Consider the following 24,929-nt stretch of genomic DNA (forward strand, 5'->3'; position numbering starts at 1 on the left):
CATTTGTTTCCTGCGGTGAAAAGTGGCACGAGAAGGCACCGAGGCGAGCGTTGCAAGAAGCGCGGGCCAATTTGATACACAGTTACGGCCTTTTCGTCTGCTTAAACTGAAGCGCTTCCAACATTTTCGGGTAACTGAGCGGGAAAAAAATAAGAACTCACTTAACGAGGCTTTACCTTTAAAAAAATATTGATTGATCTCTTTTTCTACGGAGTGACTTTATCCAATTCAGCTCATATCGTCTGCTTTCGTGACTTTGCGAAAGCATCGGAGGGTGACAGCAGAAAACAGGTGGTGCCACTGACGACCTTCAGCGAAAAAACCGCGTTTACACGCATCGGTTCGTCAATCTCTACGCACGCAATCATGGTTATACATCATGCACGGCTCAACTAAGTAAGTACCGTTGTCAACTTGCTACGATACAAAAGTTACCATAGTACGCAAGCTCTGTGTGCAGTTTTACCTCAAACGAGCCAACGGTTGAGGCTGGAGAATTTTTGAAAGTCTACACGATAAAAATACACAATACTGTATACGCCTCAACTTTTTGCTCTTCCGCTTTTATATGACAAAAGCTACAGCAGCAACACCAACGGCTATTACACCAACTATCTCGACTTTGACCTATGACATTGACGTTGACCACATAGACCACATTGGTGTCGATCCTGACTATTACGAGTTATTCTGATGGTTTGACGTCTAGCTACATTCGAGGTCAAACTTGCGGCCCCGCTAACGGCTCGAAAAGCTGGCGTAGTGAAGCTTTTCGCTTCAAAACATAGTTGTTCATTTGCCATTCTTTCGCGCTCAGAGAAGCCAACTGCAGAAGTGAAATGCGCTGTTCATTACCTGCCATGGACAATGGTTGGGTGACAGTCACCTGGATGACTGCTCCGTACAGCGGTGATGAATGAGTGTAGGGAGTCGGTGTAAGGTGGCACACTTCCACGGGGCCATGTCGTGTAGTGAAACTGAGTCACGCTCCGTATCTGCCCTTCCTGGAGATGAAAAAGTATGAAAAATGATCATTAGACCAGCGCTATCAAGATTCTAAACTGCAGTGAAATAAAATTTTCCCCAATTTTTGCAATTTATGATAGCATCTTGCGAGACGTAGCATGTGGAAATTAAGTTTTTGTGGGTTAAGCTTCTCAATGCTTTTAAAGCGAACGCGTACCGGCATGCAGAGACGAAAAAAAATTCAGGAGGGTACTTTGTTGACCCAAAGTATAGTGAGGCGAAAGCCTTTACTGCAGGTTTGCTGCTGGTGTCACTGATGTGTGGTGAAGAGATGTCGATTAAGTACACAATTGTTTGTGAATCTTAAATGCTAAAGACACTGGAGGACGCTTGGGTGGCATCCGTCTGATTGGACTCGTGTCCTTAAACACTCTACAGCGTCCTTACGCTAGACATGGAGAACTCCATATGCGTTGGCAGGAAGTAGCGTAGTTATTCCATTTCCGGCTTTTGTGGGAGACGGCCGTGTGATGGGAAGCGCGCTCTGAGCGAAGCGCGCTCTGAGCGCGCTTCGTTATCGGTCATGTCTGGCCGAGGTTTCGGTGAGCGACGCCCACCACTGGGCTATCGCTTAGTTTTAGCGACGCTGCCTACGGGAGACGCAATGAAGACCACGATTTTCCTTCACTCCGATATTGCCGGGCGGCCTTCTCGCATACAGGATTTTCGGGAGCCATTGGAAACTGCCTGTGTTCTACCCTTCGTGGCTGGCATTGGAGCCTTTCAAATGTCGCATGTGTGGGTGTTGAAGCTTAAAACTGCGGGAGCGAAGAAACGACTGCTGACAGAAGGAGCACTATAAGTGAAAAAAGCGCTATTGTGCAGTTATTGACCCCAACAAACGTGAGTTGGTCTTCAGGATGCCCTGCGTGCCCTTCTACATGCCGAATGAATCTGTGCAGAAAGATTTTGAAGACTTGGGAGATGTGACAGACGTCACTCATGAGCAGTGGAACAGTCGGGGTTTCGAAGACGTCGAACCGACAACCCGGCTAATGCATATGGTTCTGAAGGAGGGGCCCTCCATCGATGCTTTACTCCACATGTTAAAGTTTTGCGGAGGGAAACTGTTAGTGGTGGCGCCTGGACGTCCACCAATATGCCTACTGTGGAAGATGACGGGACTGCCACACGCCCAGGTGCAGCTTGTGTCGGTCCTTCGGATACGAACAGGAACGATGCTTCCGCACGTATCCGCGTTTGGCCATGGGTGCTGCTCCGCCGCCGCATGACGACGGGAGTGAGCTGCTCATGGACCAGGATGAACTGGAGAACTCCGGAGCCCCGCCCCCATCAGGACTCAGCGACGGCCCTGCTTTCCGGCAGCCGGAGCTGCCTGCTGGCGACGAGAAGTCACGAGGTGACCCCGCTGCAGAAACGACTGTCAAGAAGGCGGATGCTGCTGTGCCGCCAGAAGAGCCAACGAGGGAGGGCACTTCCGGCGACCACGATTCCGAGGCGCCGATGGATTGGACAGTCGCTTCCATTGAGCGGCCTTGTGACTACGAAAAGGCATCGGCTGCGGAACGAGAACTTCGTCGTCTAGAAATTCATTGGAGAGGGGAGGGAGCCAAGAAAGACAAGATAGTCTTGTCACGGTCCTCTTCTCTCACTCGCGATGAGAGACAGAAGCAGTGAGCTTTAGTCACTGTTGTTTGCTGTGTGTACGCTATGGCTTATTAGAGGAAACCGCTAATAGTTGGCACTCTGAACGTACGAGGACCTGCCTTGACGCGTAAGCAAGTGCAGTTGAACCGACTGTTTGGCGATTTAGATCTATGTATCGCGGCTATTCAAGAAACAAAAGTGTAGGGTGAGCAGCAAACAGATAACATAGTGCTTGGTTTTCGGTCACTATTCAATGTTTGTGTAAGCCATGCGGCTGGTTTGTCGGTGGGATGCTGTCTTTTCCTGAGGAGAAACATAGGCATAGTAAAGGAACAAATAATAACTCGTGCAAGGGGGCGGTTTATCGTGTGTGACTTCCCATACGAAACAATTGCGGTGAGGGTTGTTGTCCTGTATGCTCTACGATACAAAAGAAACGGCGTGGATTTTGTGAACAGTTAGGTTCTTTCCTTAAATACAGTCGAGTGCTCATATTATTGGGAGATCTCAATAGTGTTTTGGACCCTAAAGATCGTTTGAATGGAAAGGATGTAAAAGACCTGAGTGCTGATCTGTTGAATAGTGTACTCGATGAGTGCAGTGCAGCTTAGAGGTCGTAATGGGCCTGGCGAAAAGTCATAAACATGTGCATTCTACGCATTATCAAGGTAGTAGCCACGCACGACTGGAGAGAATATATGCTTCGCCGGAGTTTTCGACTTCCTGTAAGCTGTGTGAAGTGAAGCAAGCGTCATTTAGTGACCACTGCATTGTTACGGTAACTTTGGGAGGAAGGAAGCCGCGTATAGCAAAAATGAACTGGGATATGTGGAAACTAAACTCAAGGCTTATAGAAGACGACATGTTTTTAAGGAAAGCTAAGGATGGCATGGATATGTTTATTAATAGTGAAACAAGATATATATTGAATCTTGGGATCGCTATAAGCAGCAGATGAAAATTCATGCCACTGAGCGTTCAACCATAATAAAGTATGAGGAAAAAATTGGCGGTGGTTTAGCTCTGGTTAAACATGAAGTGACGCGATAGCTACAGCCGGCTGAGCTGAACTTGATCACGTGACCGACCACGTGACGAACCACGTGATCAGCCGCGGCACCGCGCCGCCGGCAGCTGCTCCGCACCACGTGACCAACCACGTGACAGCGTGACCGCTACGCTGAAGGCTCGAAATGCTAACGCAATGTAGCTGTCGCTACAAAATGGCTTCCTGGCGAAATGCCAACAAAACGCAAACTCTCAGATGAAAATCGACACGCGCGCTCGAACGAGATCTCAGTTATTGAATACAAAGGACAAATGCTCAATGGTCAAAATGCAGTTTCGAGTGCATTATTGGAACATTACCGTGAGCTGTTTGCAAGCAAAGCACCAAGTGAAGAAGTGTTTCGGGAAAACTATTTGCCACTGATGCATAAATTGGGAAATAAGATTACTGAAGAACTAGAGAACGAAATAAGTATTAAAAAAAATAGCCGTAGCAATTGAAGAATTGAATACCGGAAAGTCGCCTGGATCTGACGGTTTGAGTGCGGCCTTTTATAAGAGCCTTAAATATGACCTTGCCCTTATGCTTTATAAGCATCTCAGGAGTGTTTTGAGGTTGGTAGGCTTCTACCTTCGTTTAACAGTGCTCATACGGTCTTAATTCCTAGGACAGATGACCCAGCCATTCTGGTAAAGGTAAGGAGCTATAGACCGATCACGCTAACAAATGTTGATTATAAAAATCCGATAAAAGTGTTAGCTAAGCGATTGAAATACGTAATAAAGGTTATTGTAGGACCCCACCAAACGTGTGGAATAAAAACAAGAAGCATATTTAAAAATATTCATGTAGCACGCAGCGTGCTCTGTGATGCTCTAAATAACCAAGTGTTTATTGTTCAAATTGACTTTGAAAAAGCATGTGATTAAGTGTCTCATGAAATACTCTTTTGTTTGTTGGAACATATTGGTATTGGTTCGCTTGTTCTCAAAGGGGTAAAAATGACTTATGTATGTTGCTCGACACAGCTTATGATAAACAAACTGTTGTTAGTTAGTTAGTTATATTGATTTTAATGGCGCAAAAGCAACTATGGCTATGATGCGCCAAACACAAGGTTAGGTTCTTGTTAAATGCTACACTTTTTATACCTAGAGTTTGTTTAAAACATTGGCTTCATTAAGAAACTTAAAAATGCTTGAAAGATCAACCAGTGCTTGATCACCTAAAAGCAACTTGGGGTGTAATGGGATGTATTCATTGTAGAGTGTTGTAAAATATTTTTTTCTTAGTTGTTCCAGTTTTCTACATGAAATTAAAATGTGATTTACAGTGAGTACATCGCCGCACATTTCGCAAAGAGGTTTGTCTTGTTTTGTCAGTAAAAAGTTGTGTGTAAGGTGTGTGTGCCCAATGCGTAGTCGACATAAAATGACTTCGGTAAAACGTTCTTGATGTCTACATGATTTCCATTCTCCTAAAACGGGTTTTATAGAATGCAGTTTGTTGTTTGCTTGTTCTTCCCATGCAGCCTGCCACTTAATTCTGAGTTTACTGTGCACTAATTTCAAAAAATCCCTGTGTGGTATGTTATCTTGTTTTATTTGATCAATTCGAGCTTGTGCTGCGCATGCATCTGCTCTCTCATTACCTACAATTCCAACATGGCTGGGCACCCAGCAGAATATAATGTTATGATTTTGTTTTTTTATTTTAATTATGTTATGTATGATGTTTCCTATAATGGGTTCAGCGGCGTTTCTACAGTGCAGCGCTTTGAGCATACTCAGTGAATCGGTGTAAATGACGCTATTTTTAATGTTTTCTTTTACTATTTGGTCTACTGCTACAAAGACTGCATAACTCTCAGCAGTAAAACAAACTGTTGTCTTAAAGAATTGATGTAAGGGTATCTGTTCGACAAAGATGTTTTGCAATTTATTTGGAGCCTTTTAGTAGGATGATAACTGAGAGTGGGCTCATCCGGAGTTTTAGGTTGAGAGCGTGTGAATTAAGAATACTGGCATACGCTGATGATGTGGCGCTCTTTGGTGAAAACCGCAAAAGTATTGAAGGAGCGTTACAGGTAACCGAAAGGTTTTGCAGGCAAACTGGGAACGCGGTTAATTTATACAAATGTCTCGGAGTCTAGCATGGGCAAAGGGACTTAGAACGTGAATTGTTCTGCGGGATCCGATGGGCTACAACTCCCGGAGTTTATTTGGGAGTCCCTCGGGAAAAATAAGAGAGAATACCAATTACTGGAATGAAAAGGCGGAATAAATCAGGGACCGGAAGAAATGGTGGATGGGCCGTAATATTTACAATTTCGCGCGTGCAACTGTATGTAATCACCTTTCTCGTGGGAAGGATCATGTATTTACTCCCAGTATTATATTGTGCACGAAACAATGTCCAAAGGTCCCACCGGGTTTTTGCGGTCTTCATTTTAGCGTCCAATTGGGAACGAATTCGTACAGATAATCTCTTCCGGAAAGTAAAGTTCGGAGGACTGTCTCTAATGCATCTATATGTGCGGCAGGTGGTTTTAAGGTTTTGTTTCTTGCGTGACCAAAATGACGCCTTGCTGCGAACAAACATACAAATCATGTTATCTAGTGCACTTACAGAATTCTTTCTTTCTTCGTGCAATGCTAGTAGGTACACAGTGTCTCGCTTCCTACGAGAGGTGGTCTGGTCGTACAGGTTTTTGGAAGTGCGGTTCTCTCTAGAGTATTTAGCGAGTGTAGCGCCGAAGCGGCTATACAAGGATCTTGTTGAACAGTTGTTTCCAGCTCCACTGTACAGAACCTTATACTGTGAAGGCCCTGGGAAAGACGTTCGCAGGCGAGTTAAGAAGATGACTGTTGCAGCTGGGGTCAAAACATTCTTTTTCAAATTACATACAGGAACCCTACCAGTAAAAACATGGCTAGAGGAAAAGGGCCTTTTTGTTCTTAGAGGCTCAAACCGTCTCTTGTGTTGAAAAGCAGACACGGTAGAACACGTGTTCCTGGATAGTTCGGATGCGATGTTCTACTGGGATGTTTTGAAAAGAACGCTAAAAGAAGACTTGCCATTGACACCGCGCGAAATTTGGTACCTGACCTAATTTGGAGGAGTATAATTGCTGTTAGACATGGTATCTTGGATGCGCGATCAGTATGCGATTATTTTGTGGAACATGCGTATAAATTAAGATACGTCCTGAAGCTGCAGGACTATGCGGATGATGTATTGAGTCTGATGGACCAACTTGTTGTAATGAAAGTCCATTAGACACGGTTGCCTGCCTAGGGGCATGGCAACTACGATATTACTGATTTATTTATTCATGCAATAACGAGAAAGAATAGGAAGTACCGTAGTCGTTAGCACACTCGGCTGCGGTATGGAAGGATGGTGCCTCGAATCCCGCCGCGGGCAAGGATTTTTTCTTTTATCGAGTTGACATCATTTGATTGCCAGCTGTAGTATGACAGACTTCGCGTACGGACCGACAACGATGAGCCATTAAAGACTTCCGCCTTCACAGTGCGCTTTGTGGTCGTCTAGCCACCTTCATGTTCTATTTCACTGAAACTTTGGCGTGATATATAGGTAGTATGGTAGTTATCCCTGATGTGGTTTCTGATCGACACAAAATGTTTGCGCATCTATGGAAAGAGCTAACAGTATGATTGTCACTTAAGGAGGCAGGCTTTCTTAAATTACCAGTGTCCGTACAAGTGTTAAAGCAACGGGTAATGAACTCCAATTCGGTATATGTCATTCAGAAAGAAGAAAAAATAGCCATTGGTTATTTTTTGAACACTGAGATTATTAACAAGCAACATATGTGTAACTATTTGGGTGTGATTTTTTCATCTTACTGTTCGTGGAATACCCATTTCAGTAATGCTGTTTCAAAGGTTGCCAGAGCACAAAATTTCATTCAGCGATATCTGAAATGCCAACCTTTTCTCCTGAAAAACAATTCATGCATTCCATACGTTCGACCGATCGTGGAGTATGCGTGTTTTGTTCGAGGCCCTCACCAGAAAACCTTGATTGATCAGATCGGGACAATAAAGAATAGAGCAGCAATTAAGATTCGTTCTGGGCCGGTACAAGCGAGGGTAGAGCCCCAATAAAATGGGAAGCGCTCTCTTATCGTCGAAGAAAATTGCTCTTGAAGTTACTGTTTCGAATTTATAACAACATGACCGGAATTAACAAAGCTACTTATTTTCAACAACATCACTACATATCTAGAATAAATAATCAGGACGTCAATATACGAGAATACCGCACTAGAAGGAATCTTTAGGCTAATTCACTTTTGCAACTGTGACTGAGTGTAATCATTTATCCTTTAAACAAGTGTGCGGCACAAAAGACCATTTCTTCTTGAACAACTTGCACATCCCCCCTCCCTTCTTCTTATACGCACTTTGGCAAAGCGGGGTGCGTCTGAATAAAGAATAAAGACACCACTGTGACGATGCGACGTAGACATGCCACTGCAAAATGAGCTCGCAACACCACGGAAATGTCAATGCAAGCAAGAGTATACTTTTTCTCTGAAACGCATGAGAACGTGAAAGAGATTTTTCATGCGTAAAAATGCGGCGAATTTTTAGTGTTTGAATGGTGATGCATTTCATGCTGATAATACACGTGCAACCTTCATCGCGTCAATGAATTGTGAGGGCAACGGTAGAGACCGAAAGAGAGGAACAAATAATCCCCGCACGACTCAATCGGGTGACATTCGTAATGGCCGAGCAGCACTTGATGACGCACTCATCAATAGTACAAGTATGCACAGCTTATTGATGTCAAATAACGACAGAATTGCTTACCACTTGGAAAGTCCTTCATGCATGCATTGCAAGAAAAGTAGTAGAAGGCACACTGCGCCTAAAGCGACGTTCTTGGGCCGCGTTGTAGTGCTCAACTGCCCCTGTGGGCCGCTTCCACTGCCATTGTTAAGGCTTACGCCTTACTTGCGCCCCTGCGCGAAAATCCGTGTGTGTGGGTCTATGTGCGTGCGTTTACGTGCGCGTTTATGTGTGTGCGTGCGCGCGTAACTAGATGGCACTCATAAATGATGGCGTCCTCCCGCAATCTGGCAGGTGGCAGCTAAAGTAATGCCTGGTCGCACAAGGGTGCTTGGGACAACCTCCACCGGTGGCAGCACTCATCCTATTTTACGGCGGTGGCGCACCGTTTAACCGCTGCACCACCGCTCCAGGAGAAGTACAAGAAGTATGAGGGATCTACCAAAGTTAAGCAGAGGAAAACAAATTCTGGCGTATATGAGCATAAACCGCTTAGCTATTGCGTCACACTATTAAAGCGGAATACGGGCTGCTCTAGAGCGGCGACTGCCCTCGCGAAGTTAGCGCGCAGATCAGAACAGGTGCGGTGGCGTCACGCGGCGCTGGCTGCGCAGAGCCATGCAGAGGTAGATTTGCAGGCTGCACGGCATCGGCTTGCATCACGCCGCAGCGCGCGGCGACTCCCTTCACAAAGTGAGAGGGCGGCTGTGCGCCTTCTCACACGTAAGCAGTCTTGTCTCTGCCGACGTTTTTTCTTTCGCCGCTGCGGCCACAGACACAAACACGAGGCGTGCTCCGTAGTGTACATGCCTGGCGTACTTGATCGCACTTTATGGGCATGCAGATCCGAGTGAACTCAGCGCAACCTTGCGAAAATTTCGTCAGATAGTCTATAGACTGTCCAGAGACTTTTGTCTACGAAGTCTGTAGTTTGTTTATATTGTAGTTTGTCCACAGTTGGTCGCACAACAGTGATAATTGTGATGGGATAGAAGCCGCAGCAGTGGCGACAGCGGATTAACAATAACGTGAACAAAAAGAACGAATCGGAAGATTCTTTCTTTTGTATGAAAATTTTTCTATAGGATAGATCTGATGTGATTTGATGTGATGTGATGTTAAGACTGTCTTATGGCCTCGTCCTTTTCGAATGGATTGCTTAAGCAGAACATATGTTTGTTACAAGGGTGCGCGAATAAAATATTTCCAGAAATAGATAAAATAAAATTTTTACTAGAAGTCTTTGTAAATTCCTATTAGAAAACGAGAGAAGAAAAAAAATATGAATATGGTAGATTTAGCAATATTTGCTCTCGTGGAAGCATTTTAAGAGCGCTCGCTCTTACTCATCACGTTTCAAGATTTTCGTGGGGTCTGCTACCACCCTTGATCACAGAGCTATCTGTGGCAGCAACTATCCACCACGTTTCGTGATTTCGTGAGGTCTCCTGCCACCCTGAGATCTAAGCGCCATCTGTGGCTGCAACTAGAAAACAGCGCATCGCGCATTGAGACTTGTAGCGCCATCTACAATAGCACTGTAAAAACAACCACCCTGCCACGTAGGAATGGTCACATCACGGTCCAATATAGTGGATAGAGGTGGAACTATGTGAGTATGACGTCAGGGGACCAAATGTTGGCATAGTTTCAGTTTCTCTAATTCAAGATGTCGGCTATTAAAATTGGTTGTGCCCTCTCATCCTTTAACTCAGGGAAGGGATAAAGGAGGGATGGAAAGAACAAAGAGGTACCGTAGAGGAGGGCCCCGGAATAATTTCGACCAGCTGGGGATCTTTAACGTGCACTGACCGACCAGCTGGGGATCTTTAACGTGCACTGACATCAAACAGCACTCGGGCGCCTATGTGTTTCGCCTCCATCGAAACGCTGCTGCCGTGGTCGGGTTCGAACCCGGGAACTCCGGATCAGTAGCCGAGCGCTTTCACCCCTAAGGCAGCGCTGCTTGAAAACTTTTGCTCTTGATTTCGCGAAATGCGAAGGCGGTTGCTGCTTTGTCCGTATCTTTCAAACGATGTCCATCAGAAATGTAACTTTATTTTGCAGTTCATGCAGGAATAAAGTGCTACCAAATGATTATTCAACATTTAAAAATTCCTTTTCTTGCAGCAATGCTGAGTTTTCAAAGTTGCCTCTTAACTTAAGCAAATGGAATGGGTAAGAGACGCCTGTGAGTTAGGGCCTCTGAGATCGGGCATTAGGACGCTGTGGAGAGCACTTGTCTCAGCGTTGGGACTTTTCCTAATCCTGAAGACCAATGATGAGTATTATGAGCAGTAATGGACTTGCATTCCACGCAGAAATATCACGGCAGCATGGTGGGCGTCATCAGAATGCGTCTTGTTTTTGAAATGATTTTCAAGAAAACAACAACAGCTCTTACTTCCAATTGGTAGAAATTTATAGAACTCTATTAGCAACCACGTCACTGTATTAAATTCGGTTCGCATAGTTTCCAGCATGCCCTTTTCAGAGCATCGAACAGGAGGACATTTGGTTCCCTACTAAAAAAAATGGCCGTGGTTTAGCTCTGGTTAAACCTGGAGTGACGCAACAGCTACAGCTGGCCGAGTGGAACTCGCTCAGTCGAATTGCAACGTCAGTCTTACGCCGCTGCGTTTTGCTGGGCGTTCCTTCTTAATCTTCGTCCCTGGACGTGATTCACTCTCTCCCCCGTTCCACTCCCCGCACTCAGTTTAGCCGGCGCGCTGCGCCGCCGGAAGCTGCTCCGCACCACGTGACCACGCGGAGGCGCCGTCACGCTGAAGGCTCGAAAAGCTAGCGTAATCTATCTATCGCTACAGAACTTCAGACTTTTTTACACCTTTTACAAGTCTGTTAGCACTGATAACCCTTATGTTATGCCATCTTAAGCAAAGATTCTATACCGGCGCTGCCGTCGGGCACTTTATAGCCGCAACACGCGAAACAACAATTTCAGCAACGCTAAAACAGTTCCTACGGCAATTCCAACAGCCAGCGGGGACCCTGAAACCCGTCGGAGGCAGCGCTCCTGGAACAATAACATTTGAGTACTACATTCTTGAGCGTGCGCTTTAGAGTGCTGGAATCGCAAGTGTGTCGTGAGGCAGCTCTTGCACAGATCGGGTACCCTTTACAGTTCGACGCAAATTCGCCTTCAAAAATTACCTGCCGTAGATGCCGAAGCTGCCTTCTTTCCATGGTAATCTAAAACATTACTACTGGCAGTTTCTTCATCAAACAAAAAGATAAAAATATCTAAATAGATTAAGAAGATATACTGAGTAGGAACAATAACGCACACAAACAGCCAAACTACGTACTATAGACACGGGGACACTATCATTTCGCATCTCCAGAAATGTCCTTTTCTTAAAATTACTCTGGCACACCATGAAGAAGAAGATCCTGTTACCTATTTGCTGCATAGCAGCGCTTTAAATAAGCTTGACACATGTTTGTCTGCACCTCCGTTAGCCCCCTGTCGCATCCGTATCGATTTTTTATCATGCTGTGGTTCTCAATGTTTTTAATAGTTACCTTGTTTCAAAAAACGTCTTCTTATATCGCTGTAATAAAAATTTTGTGGCCATGTATATGGAATTCTGTAAATCATAATGACCTTGCACGTCGTGTTTCTTACCTGCCATAAAAAGTATTTCTGAGCAATACGGCATTTCGCCTCCATAAGGCTTTCGCTGAAGGCGGCATGGTCAGTAGTAGCCGGAACTATGGGATGGCAATAGCAACATGGCGCAGTTTCCACTGAGAATAGCATGACTGCCTTCAGAAATTCATGTTATGTGAACAAAACAACTGTACCAGTTCTTCATCCGCGCTTCCAGACTTCCATGTTGAGGCTCTTTCCTGAACTATGTCCTCGCATAGGTTATAAAATCTACGTCAATCGACACCCAAATGGTGCAGTCGGCATATGCGATTTTATCGTCTGACAGACAGTGCCCTGCACAGAATGTGAAATACAATACATGTATTTGGCTCAGTGGTGTTGTGAGTGTAACTCAAGTCCTGATTCCTTATGGTACTCACATTCAATTTAATGCTTTAAGGTTAACCTCTTTCGGAAACAAGAATTTACTATACAACAATGAAAGGAATGAGGGAACGCTACCCTACTTCTTTTCTAAAACACTGGAGGTTGTCCTTACCCAGTATGCAAACTTCGCTTGGCTTTGTCTTCTGCCGTATATGCCATACCGGCCTATCCCTTTAGTTCACAAAGTTTCGCCTAATGGTTCAGGATTTATCTCGCGAAATGGGTGCATGGCAGAATAAAGGACAGCTATACTTTTGGTCCTTAAGAGAGCATGTAGGTTTTCTCTTAGACAACCTATCATGCCTCTGCCATGGCTATATGTGCCAGCCCATCAGACTTCAGAATCTATGATATGTATTGAAGCATTATAGTTAAATACTACAAAAGGACACCTAGAACAGGGAGATGCACTTACCTTCATCAGAAAGAAATTGTGACCTGGTGTCTATTTTTTCACACAGCTATGTAGTAATTGCTACAAACGTTTGTAAGTCTCCTCTGTGTATCGTAACACACGAGGACTGGTGAAAGAAGATTAGCACTCCTGCCATGATTGTGATGGATTATGTGTCATACCTGCTATTATAAACTTTGCGAGGCACTTACCATTGACAGTTCGAACTCCCGCACAACAAAGTCTGCACTCAATGTGGTGTTTTTCAGAGCCACAGTTATTGCACCATAGACTTGTTTTGATTCCGGCCAATACGCAACCTGCAAAGAGAATCGAGAGCTTCAGCCATGGCCCTTAGTAGTATTGGAGTTCTACGTGTGTGCTGAAACTCTGAAGAGGAAGCAGTGTTAGGCGAGAGCACTTAGGAATAATAAAGCTCTCTTAACTTCACCAGGCTTTACGATTCATTTTATGGCATAAATATATGTGAATGATAACAAAACCTACTGAAGTAAGATGTTTCAACCAAACAGTTATTTTGGAAGTAGTAGCTTTCATGGTACTGCGGAAGAAGCGCCCAATCAAGTATAAGAATGGGTGTTGAGATCAAATTCTTAGTCATTTGTATCTATAACTCAGCTCTCCTAATTTGCTCCTTTAAAACTTTACTCAAGATTTCTAAACACAACTTTACAATCAAACAAAACAAACCTAAATGTTTATAAACTTACCCATAACCCCAGATAAATACCCGTGTATGTTGGAGTACTGTCGGGAGGAAAAAGGTTGCGTACCTCGCGAGCATCGCAATAGACTGCACCATAAGGCAATTTTTAATCACGCCTTCTGACTAGTCTAACAAGGAGATCATCGTTTTACAGAAGAGGCGTTAGTGCGAAGCTAACTAAAAACAACTTTTTTGACCAGTGCCGTCGTACACTTTGTGCGAAACCGCGCTGGCACCTTGTGCGAGGACACGCATTTATTTGCTTACCGGTGAGCGGAAGAGGCAAGGGAGACGAGGACGAGTTGTTGCGTTTGGAAATATAATACGAGCAATGTTTTACAGCCTTTGAAGGCAACACTGCTCTGCACCAGAAAGTATGGAGATGGGTAGTAGAGGAAACAAGAGAAGGAATTGAGTGTTAATTAGAGGTGTGTATGAAGAAAGCGGGATATCACGGGAGTTGAAGGGATTTACGCCGGCTGAGGTTATGAGGGCGTTAGAGGAAATGCATGAATTATATAGGCTTAAGAAAGGCCAAGAAACTGCGGAATCCAGTGAGTTGACAGGATTGTGGGAGCAGGAGTGAGTGCTCCATATCAGTGGGGAGGTCCGTATGCCATAGCTCAGAAGCCGACTCACCTGTGCTCCGAGAAAGTCGCACAGGCATAGTCATAGATAAGGCTATCGATAATTTCGCAGCCATTATAGTGTGAGCGGTAGAAATAAGACTTTTTATATCCAAATTTTCTGGAGGCGCTTAAGTACGCACCGGCCTGAAGCCTGGGGAAAACGGATCGTGCCGCACGAGAGAACATCGATGACATAAACCCGCGAGGTTGTGGCATAATCGACTTGTGGGCCAGTAGGTCTTCACTGAAAAATCTCAAATATAGCTCGACGGGCGCAGCCGTACCTGCTGGCGGTGTTTGAAAAAGGAGCGCGAGGATTGTCGGCTTTCATCACTAGACAGGAATTTGTTTCATTTCCAAGCTGATTAATGCGGCAGGTAAGCTGTTCCAGGCGGACAGTGGATAAGGTTTCCTGGATGACGGTGAACTTGTGTGCAAGAAAGATTCTCCCCAGTGGCGAGTTTCTTTGGTGGAGGGTGCGCTGGAGCGCGGAGCAGGAGTCGTAGGAAATAACCGAGGGGACGGAGACGGTTTGATCCTCAGGGAAATCGGCGGCAAGGCGAACTCCTGCGATTTCTGCCCTGGACCTGCCCACACCCAGGGCAACATGCCCGCTGCCCCATTAAGTGGGCAGCTCGAGCAACTGACGCGGACCCTGGCCGCTACTCTGCAAGCAATTACGCTTCTCCCAGCGGCGTCCCAGTCGTCACTAAACGTGGCGCAGGGACTTCAACTACAGCCAATCCACGATGCATAGACCTCCATTGGTGACCCCCCAACCACGGGTTCTCCAGTGGAACTGCCGTGCCTTGCGCCCACGAAGAGCTGAACTTATCAGCCGCCAACATGAGATGCCACAACCCCGGGAAGCAGACATAACCACCACCTGTTCGGCCCCCTTGATCATCCGGGAGCTCTCTGCAGTACTCAGTCGTTCCAGGCGCCGCACATCCCCGGACATAGATGACATCACGTATCAGATGCTGCGGAACCTGGGCGAGGACCACCTGGCCAACCTGCGGTCCTCTTTCAACAAGGTGTGGCGGAGAGGGATCCTCACTGACCTATGGAGAACGGCCCTAGTCGTTCCTGTCTTGAAATCAGGCAAGCCGCCATCGGCCATCACCTCCTACAGGCCGGTCTCCCTCACGTCTGTCCCAAGAAAGGCCATGGAAGCCATGGCCCTTGAACGCCTATCATGGGTGGGCCATGTCACCGGCCACTTCCCAGAACAGCAATCCGGGTTTCGTCGCCATCGCTGCACTGCTGACTCCATTGCAGACTTGGTATCTACCCTGGAGGATGTAAAACACAACCGCCACATAGTGTGCCTGACTCTCCTCGACATACGAGGTGCCTTTGACAACATCCGGCACAAGGCCATACTGGAGGCCCTCAACATCATGGGCATCTCCAGCTGCCTCTTCCAGTATGTCCAGGGCTTCGTGGTTGACCGCCATGTGTGTTTCCTCCTGGGCAGCATCACCAGCTGACCGCGGCTCATCTGGCGTGGTGTCCCCCAGGGCAGCGTCCTGAGCCCGATGCTGTTCAACGCTGTCTTGGCCCTTCTTCCTGGCCTCCTGCCTAAGGACCTCCGGCTACCTATCCACGTGGCAATCTACGCGGATGACATTGTCATCTGATGTCGTGGACCCCGCAGACAGAAGGTCCACACCATCAAGAACGTCCAGCGGGCCATCGATGCTGTCGACGCCTTCCTGGAGCGTGCTGGCCTTGGCATCTCTCCCACGAAAACCCAGGCGATGCTCATGAACACCAGTGTCAGTGCCCGTCCAGGCCATACCTTCTTTCACTTTGGTGGCCGTGACCTCTCATGGAGCCATGAGGTGAAATACCTCGGTCTCCATATTGACGCCCAACTAACATGGAGCCTGGCAGTGCGTCACTTCGTCGCCCAGTCCTCCAGAGTCCAGAAGGCCATACGGTCCCTCCTAGCCAAGGGGGAACGGCATCACCTCCAAGCTGGGACTCCAGCTCTACCACGGCATGGCCGTACCGCAGTTCACCGATGCTATACCACTTGTCCAGCTCGCTGTGGCCCAACATCTGGCCATTGAGCGCAAACTGCGGGCGGCCATACGCCTATTCCTAGGTCTCCCCCGCTGCTCTCCTGTGGCTGCCACCCTGGCGAAAGCCGGCTCATGTCCCTTGGAGCTTCTGTCCAGGCGCACCTCCCTCCACCACATAGAGTGCCTTTAAAACGCGCCTGATGGGCGTCCCCTCCTGGACCGCCTTCTCAACAGGCCTAACTCCAATATGAACCAGGTGGCCCAGGAGTTCGAAGACCTGGTTGGGGGCAGCCGGATACTTTCCCCCTCCCTCCTCGCCCTGACCTTGAAAACCTCTATGAGGTCCATCTCTCCCTGCCTGGTTCCTGGACGAAGCGGACGCTGCTGCTGTGGGTCTCCAGTAGGAGGTTGCTGCTGTTCTTCAGGCCGTACCCTCTGGCACGGTCCCTATCTTGACGGACGGCTCCTTTCTACAAGGACCCTGACCGTCCGCGGCTGCAGCCGGCACTGCCCCATCATCGCTCCACGTGAGCAGAAAGGCCAAGCTCCCGTTTGTGGCCTCGTTCACAATTACCGAGCTGGCCGCCATTCATTTGGCTGCTGAGATTCTCAGCGAGCGCCACGGGGTCATGGAGGCAGCCATCTACACTGACTCCAGGGCAGACCTCCAGCTTCTCCAGAGGCCCTTCAAGGCCCCCCCCCCCATCGCCCGCAGGCTGTCTTACCGTTAAGGCTGGACACAACCTGCTCCAGGGAAACCCGCATAAGACTGACCTGGGTGCAGGCCCATGAGGATGCGGACACCCTGGCCAAAGCGGCGCACTCCCCAGGAACTCTTGTCTTCAAGGGCTTCTGCCCCTTGGAGCTGGCCAGGAGCATAGTGGAAAGGCACCTCCTGCTTGACCACCCAGAACCCAGGGTGGCTAATGGACAACCGCCACGCCCACTTCCATCCGTTGGTATTGATTGCAAGGAGCGCAGTCTCCTCCTGATACTGAGGGTGGGCTGCGCCAATACTGGCTCTCGCCTTTTCCGCCTCGGCCTCACCGCCTTTCCTGGGTGCCCATTCTGCATCGACCCAGCGGAGACAGCCCAGCATCGTCTATGTGACTGCCCTTCCTTCGTGCCTGCCAGGACCATCATGGAGGTGGGTTTCCACACCTTGGATCTCCCCAGCTGTTCAGCGGAACACCTCCTGTTCTCTGGCGGCCACAATCCTGCCAAGGTCCTCCGGCACCTTCTCTCCTTGGAGGCCACTGGCCTCTCCCGCCTCTAGGCCTGAGGGGGTAGCATATGCCAATGGCCGTGGACACTGCGCCCTCGCGCCTACCCTCTCCTCTCAATCTTCTCCCCCTTCCCATCTCCTTCTATGACACGCTGGCAGTGGACGTGGAGGCTAGCCCTCCAGTAGACAAGCCCGTGTCTTCTCACTTTCCATCCTTCCTACATCCACTGAAGAAGAAGGAGCAGATGGAGTCACTCCATGTTAATAAAACAATTTGAGGGGGCACTTAAGCTCTACCCCAAGGGTATGACGCACGGGCGTTCTATATATGCAGAATTAGTTATTCTTTACTTTACATTCATAGATCCGTGGATGTCCTCATACGGCTCCTGGTGCTACCGTTGATGCGCCACTTCCTTCTAATGAGAGGTGCTCCTAGCGATGGGCTTTGTTCGGCCCAGGTTGCTCTTCCTGCCATGGTAGACAGTTTGCTCACCATGCCGTGGGTCGGTTGTAATTACGCCGCAGAATCACGTAACCTAGGTGGCCCACCTGTCTCCTAGGTTGCTGTGTGAGTGTATTTCCTTGTACTGCGTGGCACTGTGGTCGCCAGAAGACTGTCTTTGGAAGTCAAGATGGACGGACGGAAACAAATTTGTTGGGCAAAAGACAGGCCACATGCATGGTCTCAGACTGTTCCAGGAGTTCAGGGGCGGCAGGTTCGCTTAGGGCGCAGTCCGCCAGTCATTTCCTGCCGCTGTGCTAAGCGCTCCTGAAAGCACAGTCCCACGAGGAATGAGTTGGACGGCCGATAGGGGGTACTGCGTGGAATTGACGATAAGCGCGCTGAATACCAGTACAGAAAGAAACAGCGCACTCTGCTTTGGGCGCAGCGGAATGCAGTGGAAAATGCTGGATAAGACGGAGAAGAGAAAATGCGTAGAGGGCCCTTATGTGGGAGCGACTACGAAAAGCCGTGCAGCGAATACGGCAGTGCTTGTTGTGTTAAGCGCATTGCGCACGAGGGCGTCAATGTTCTCACACTTTTTGTGCAAAACTGTTGAGCATTTGATTGCTTTGACGGCTCCTCAATGCAAGCTTTGCTTTTGAATGTTCATCTGGAATATGAACTTATAGGTAACCGCAGTACTGGGTGGAGTCATGCGTAAAAATGCGAAAATGTTGCTTAGCGCCAAAATATTTCAGTATAGCTAAATTGAGTCCGGTTCGTCGTGTTTTCTGTAAATATTTACTCTCATCAGCCTTCACCAGAATTGCTTAAGAATCGAACGTTAAATGTGGCAGCTACTATGTTTTACACAAAGTTACGTCAGTAAACCTAATCTGAGAAGTGGTAAGTTACCTACGCAGAAATATATTCCTTGACATCCGGCTCACATGTTTTGCCTAAGGCGATCGTTTTCTTTTCCTGTTCATAGACGCAAGCATTGTCGTCAGTGGGACGCGAAATTGCAGGATGACAGCAAGCGCTTCGATACATCTCTCGCAGTAGTAGTTAGTTATAAGTAATTTGTAAATGTCCGATAGGAGTGTATCTTAAAGTGTGTGATGGCCTAAACTATACATTTCAAGGAAATGATTAAGAAAGAGATGCAATGGGCAGAAGTGTGACAAACCGGAAACGTTTGCGATTGCTTTTGCTGAATTTTAATACTTCCGCTGCATAGCATAAGCTTAATGAATTATTTCTCAGGAAGGCAGCATGTTCCTGCTCCAAAATCTAGAAAAGAAGAGGAAAAACTTTAAAGCGCTCACCACGTCAGGCTCGTTCGGGCCAGATATCATTACGACCTTAGAGGCATGCTCTTGCCACACCATCCACCAGAAGTAAGAGATGGTGCTTGGTTTTGGGCCTAAAATAAGAGAAAGGTTAGAGGAATGTGGTGAGAATGACATTTGCGGACATGTGGAGAGTTTTTTTTTTACCACGTGTTTAGTTTCGCGTAAACAAAACTATCTTACCTTGCGCTGCGATGTACTGGTGCTGGTTTATCACACCCTAGATGAAAATAAAATAAGTTAAGTGTCATCACATTACGCAATTTATAGCTTTTATCAGAGACTATATGCGTGAGGAAGTTGGCTGCTTAGATAGAGAGAGAAAGAGAATGTCGGGAAGGTAGGGAGGTTAACTAGAGCGATGCCTAGTAGGCAACCCTACTGAAGTAACTCTAGTTAAGTAAACCAAAAGTAAGACTATAGATTTCTACAAATTACAAGATAGTTTCATAAATTGTTCCGTATTCTGGCTTCAAAACAATCATTGCTCACTCCGGTAAAGCTAATACTTTAAAAAACGTAACAAGGATTCAGAACCTGTAATTACAAACGTAAATAGGGGTAATGCTCACAGGAACGTAGCTTGCGTTGATGTAGTCTTTGGCTCGGCATCTGTCCTCGTATGTCAGAACCACCCTTGAGTGGTCATCTTTATAAGTAAACAAAAGAACAGTTATCAATGGTCGAAAAGTGCACAATTTTAACATTTGTGTGCTCTTCGATATACTCTTTGAGAACGATCAGCTTTCTGTAGGGCATCAACAGAAGAAATATCTCTTTGGAGCTTGAAAGTGTGAAAAAAGGAAGTGAAAACAATTTATATATGCTGAATAGATTCAATCTAACTAGTTGCTGCCGCGTAGTGAAGATTTCACTTCAACTTTGTTCATTTTATATTTCGCTGTTATGTGCTTTTATATTTTTATATTTCATCGTGACTGCGTAAACCATTTTAGCCAGGCCTTAACTCTTTCCCAATGCTGAGGAATGTTTCTGGCAATAAAACAATGAAAAATGTAATAGCTGAAAAACAAGAACATTTTGTGGTTCAGGGATCACCACGGGTCGAATTAGACTGTGCGTAGGACACAAAATTCCAGAATTAAATCAGATGTCATTTGTCCTCCAGTGAACGTACTGGCAAAAAGTAATGAAGTAGAAGTTCCCAAAACGAGCCCAAAAACCCGTAAGCGTCGGTGCCAATGAGAGAGCGGAGTACTTGAAGACAGTTAGCTCTTAAATTACCATTTGCTGGAAATCTTGGCTGCAGATTTTAGGCTCTCGTTATGATGATCATTACATTGGTAGGTTTTACGCTATGCTATGGCCAAAGGAACCTGTGTGAACGAACTGTTATAAGAAGGACACTTCTAAATGAAGTAGTCTCTGTAGCTTTCACGCATATTGCATCGGTGCAGGAGAAACGAGTGCCTAGTGCAGGGGTGGCCAAACCGCGGGCCACGAGCAGCACGTGTCTCATCGCGGGTCCAAGTGATGCTCGCGATTCTGGGGAATCTGTGTCCTCCCTCCCATTTTTGTCTCCAAAGAGAGCTTCCATTGCGTTCTAGAAGAGATGCCTCCTTCAGAAAAAAAAACAAAAAAAGAATGTATACTATATTCAAAGCATAAATTAGAGTGGGTAGAAAAAGGAAATAAAAAAAAATTGCCCAGCCGGCCCTGCGTAGAGCACAATGGGCTTTAAATTTGAATCAGTGCGAAAGCGCAGATTGGTGGTACGTATAAGACGACGATAATAGGACAGTGCAGCGTTACGGAACGCTCGCGCCAGGCCAGCTGCGAACAGAAAACGGACGATTTTTCTCGAGGTTGGTGCCGATCGGATTAGTGCTCACGCGCTATTAAGGCATCGCGATTCTGAGGCACAGTGAGCAATCGCTCCATGAGTGGGATTAACTGTTGCTACCAGCATTTGCAAAATATGAAATAAATGTTCCATGCCCTCTTTTTACTGCGGGTCTTCATAAAGAGCTTTTTTTTTGCTCTTTGCGTATGACTGCATGGCCACACCTGTCGTACTGTGTTATTGCCGAAGCACTACTTAATTGATATCATGGGGATGTCGATTTTGGATCTAGCTGTGAGATCAGTGGAGCCAGTGACTTTTAAAGGAGGCAGGTATATTTGTGGAAGGAGTTACAGCATATTATATTTAGTGCGCCGACAGATAACACTAGCCTAGATTATTATTAAGAAATTCCAAAGGAAATTTCTCATGCAAATGTAGCACCATGCGCTGCTGTGGTGAAAGCAATTGAAGGCAAAGAAGAGAGTGATAATGCTGACGCTCTTTTGAAGATTTAAAAAGACAAGTTTTCAAAATCATCTCTCTCAAGAACATCTTACATGGTAGAACATCCTTGCTGTTATTCTTCAATTTTTTCTCTTCCCTCTCTGCGATGCTGGCTGGATATACAGGCCCACTCCGCGCGTTCTGCAAACACCAAGATGACGGTATTTTGACCACAGCAATAAAACATCTTGAAAAGATAATTTCAACTTAAACTAGGTCCATCAAAAATTTTTTCACACTCGTCACCTGTACGATTCCATCCCACCCGTAAGTAACCTCATATAGTCAACATTTCGTGCGATATCTCGCTTTTGTGGGACCAATTTTTTTACGCTAAGCAAACATATTACATATATGTTCTGTCACGAAACCAGCATTAAGTCGAATTGCTAAAAACAAAGAAAATGGACTGCGACAAAAGCAGGCAGCTATAAACTGGGCGGCATAAATTGAATAAATTTTGAATACCTAGCGCGGAAAGTTTTATGTGGTTCCAAAAATACTGAAAAAATAGGCACGACAATGCGTTCTAATGTAAAGCGACAAGAAAAAAACACCAATAAATAACACATTTTCTTTTTTTCACCAGTTTTTTATCAGTCAGGAGATGCTTCGTGAACTCACACCGACGCTATGGTCCTGTCTACAAGCATTTTTTGGCGCTGCAAAGTTACTGCAAGACGACGGTAAAAAGGAACGAAAACACACGGACAACACGGCTAATCGCGCACTACGATGCGAAGGTTTATTGCGACAGAAAGGAAAAAAAGAAAACAGAAACCACACGTGGCTACTAACAGACGTCTTAGAAAGAGAAATTTACATGTTGCTTCGAGGCAATGCGGTAACTTAACTGCAAACTCTGATAATTTTCGAAGCCGGGTTCTCTTTGGTGCTGTGCAAGGGTAGCGCGCGAAGCCCGTTCCTTTTCCCGCGTCTCTAAGCGCCTTCGAAATCTGCCTGCAGCGATTTCTGCCTTGGAATAGAAGCTGCATTTCTTTCCTGGTCAGCGCTACCGATGGAACGCTTAGACAGTCGCCTTCTAAACCGAACTTCATTCTTAAGGCCTCGATTATCTGCCGTTTTAAAGAATTGCCGGATTTTACCAAAATGGTCTTTGCTAGGAATTTTGCCCCGCAACTTTGTGGGGGAGGATCCGTCTTGGGGTTTGCACACCTTGCACAATGGGCTGCCAAGTTGCCATACACGCACGCACGAGTTCGCACGCGTTCCGGTGCCCTCTTAGCCGATCGCTGAGGCAACGCCCGGTCTGTCCAGACGAAGTCTATCCGCAAGAAAGGGGAATCTTGTAGACCACCCGCACTGAGCAGACGACGAATTTTGTCTCGTGTCGGACTCCACACCCTTGGCTTCGATGCGATGACCTTCTGACACAGTTTGTTTGGGACAGAGAGCACAACGTTCACGTCGAACCCGCTGCCATTTCTATTGAACTGGTGTGCTATCCCGGGCATGTACGGTAGCACTACAAACGGTCTCTTATTTCCTTCCTGGATGGTTCTCTGGCTTCTTTGAGGCAAAATTCTCTTCAAACAGCTTCTTCTGCAGACATTAGCAGGCGCCTAGGGGTACCCACTTGTGCACATCTGTAGTTCAAGCTATCTTCAACAACGTGTGGGCAGAACAACTGTGTTCAGTGTCTGCCGCATGCACGACATACCAATCCCCCTTTTGACTAAGTGTGCCCTGGGTCAGAAGGGAGAAGGCGTTTCGGCCCTCCTCTTCTGCACACCCTACATGCTCGCTCTGAATTCGATCGTTGCGCTCCCTGCCCCAAACAAACTCAATGGACTGTGCCGGAAGGTCGACACAGCGAAGCTAAATGAAGGTTGTGGAGTACGACACGAGACAAAATTCGTCTGCTCAGTGGGGGTAGTCTACAAGATTCCCCTTTCTTGTGGACAGACTTATGTTGGGCAGACCGGACGCTGCCTCAACGATCGGCTAAGGGAGCACCTGGACGCATGCGACTCCCTGCAAGAGTATGACAATTTGGCAGCCCATTGTTCACGGTGTGGCAACCACAGACGGGTCCTCCCCCACAAGGTTGCGAGGCAAAATTACAAGAAACGACCATTTTGGGAAAAAACCCGCAATACATTTAGAACGGAGATAATCGAGGCCTTCAGAATGAAGTCTGCTTTGGAAGGTGACTGCGTAAGCGTTCCGTCGGTAGCGCCGACCAAGAAAGAAATGCAGCTTCTATTCGAAGAGAGAAATTGCTGCAGGCAGATTTCGAAGGCGCTTAGAGACGCGTGAAAAGGAACGGGCTGCGCGCGCTACCCTCGCACAGCCCCCACAAGAACCCAGCTTTGAAAACTATTACAGTTTGAAGTTACCGCACTGTCACGAGGCAACATGTAAATGTCATTTTATAAGTCGGCTATCAGTTCCCAAGTGTAGTTTTTTCGTTTTCTTTTTTTCCTAACCCTCACAATAAACCTTCACTTGGCAGTGTGTGCTTAACCGTGTTGTCCATGTGTTTTCGTTCCTTTTTACCGTCGTCTTGTAGTAAGTTTTCAGCGCCAAAAAACGCTCGTGAATGTTTACCAACTATCCCGAACCCAAGCTTTACTCCATGGTCTTGTTATGAGCGTTGTGGAAGTTTAAGTTCTCTTTCTTCTTTCTGTGATTTTATGAGATATAAGAATGCACGTGCTAGCAGATAGGGAGTCACATCCGCACCTATCACAATGTTTAGAAAGATGTCGAGATGCTGTGCTTGATTTACGCGATTTTCTGTACTTTCTTAGGCTTTCATTCGCGCAACGCCTGCTTTGACACAAACATTCGTGCGCCCAGCTGCACGATAATACCATCTCAGTTTCATAGTACCTTAGGCACTTTGTTCAGCATTAAAGGCTTTAGGTGTAGCTATAAGGCGACACAGTTTTCTGTATTGGCCTTGGCTCGCATTCCTTTCGAAAACACGCAGGAAAGAAGAAAAATTTAACAGCCTAGTTTTGCATTTCGAGAGTACACAAACTCTTGATTACACATTGCAATGACATGACATGTGACTGCGTATTGTGCTAGCTGCAGAAGTGACGCAGTGTTGCCAAAAGTAGTTTCCGCTGCTATCGCTGTAGAGCATCCTACACACCCCGCGTGGAGTCTTTTTAAGGGGCGCCTAGTCAGAAGCGAAGATGAAATGCTACGGCTCCTTTGCTTCAAATTGTAGTACATCGCGTGTTCTGCCGCACTGCAAGTTTAGAACGTTGTTATAGTTCGCGTTAGCCTTTTCGCCCATTGATGCTAGTGAACCT

The 24,929-nt window shown here is 46.6% G+C and overlaps 1 protein-coding gene across 2 annotated transcripts in view; it reads right to left on the bottom strand.

Moving 5' to 3' along the window:
* LOC144110430 (receptor-type tyrosine-protein phosphatase mu-like) overlaps positions 1-24,929 on the bottom strand; it is a 198,817-nt gene that overhangs the window by 38,100 nt on the left and 135,788 nt on the right. For both annotated transcript variants that reach the window (XM_077643324.1, XM_077643323.1), the window contains 6 exons: positions 21,696-21,783; positions 19,904-19,980; positions 19,515-19,551; positions 19,308-19,405; positions 13,133-13,240; positions 856-1,004 (listed from right to left, as the gene is read on the bottom strand). In XM_077643324.1, the coding sequence (XP_077499450.1) occupies positions 856-1,004; positions 13,133-13,240; positions 19,308-19,405; positions 19,515-19,551; positions 19,904-19,980; positions 21,696-21,783 (557 nt within the window). The remainder of the gene's footprint in view (positions 1-855; positions 1,005-13,132; positions 13,241-19,307; positions 19,406-19,514; positions 19,552-19,903; positions 19,981-21,695; positions 21,784-24,929) is intronic.

The sequence above is a fragment of the Amblyomma americanum genome, chromosome 11, assembly GCF_052857255.1.
Source record: "Amblyomma americanum isolate KBUSLIRL-KWMA chromosome 11, ASM5285725v1, whole genome shotgun sequence".
Lineage (NCBI taxonomy): Eukaryota > Metazoa > Arthropoda > Arachnida > Ixodida > Ixodidae > Amblyomma > Amblyomma americanum.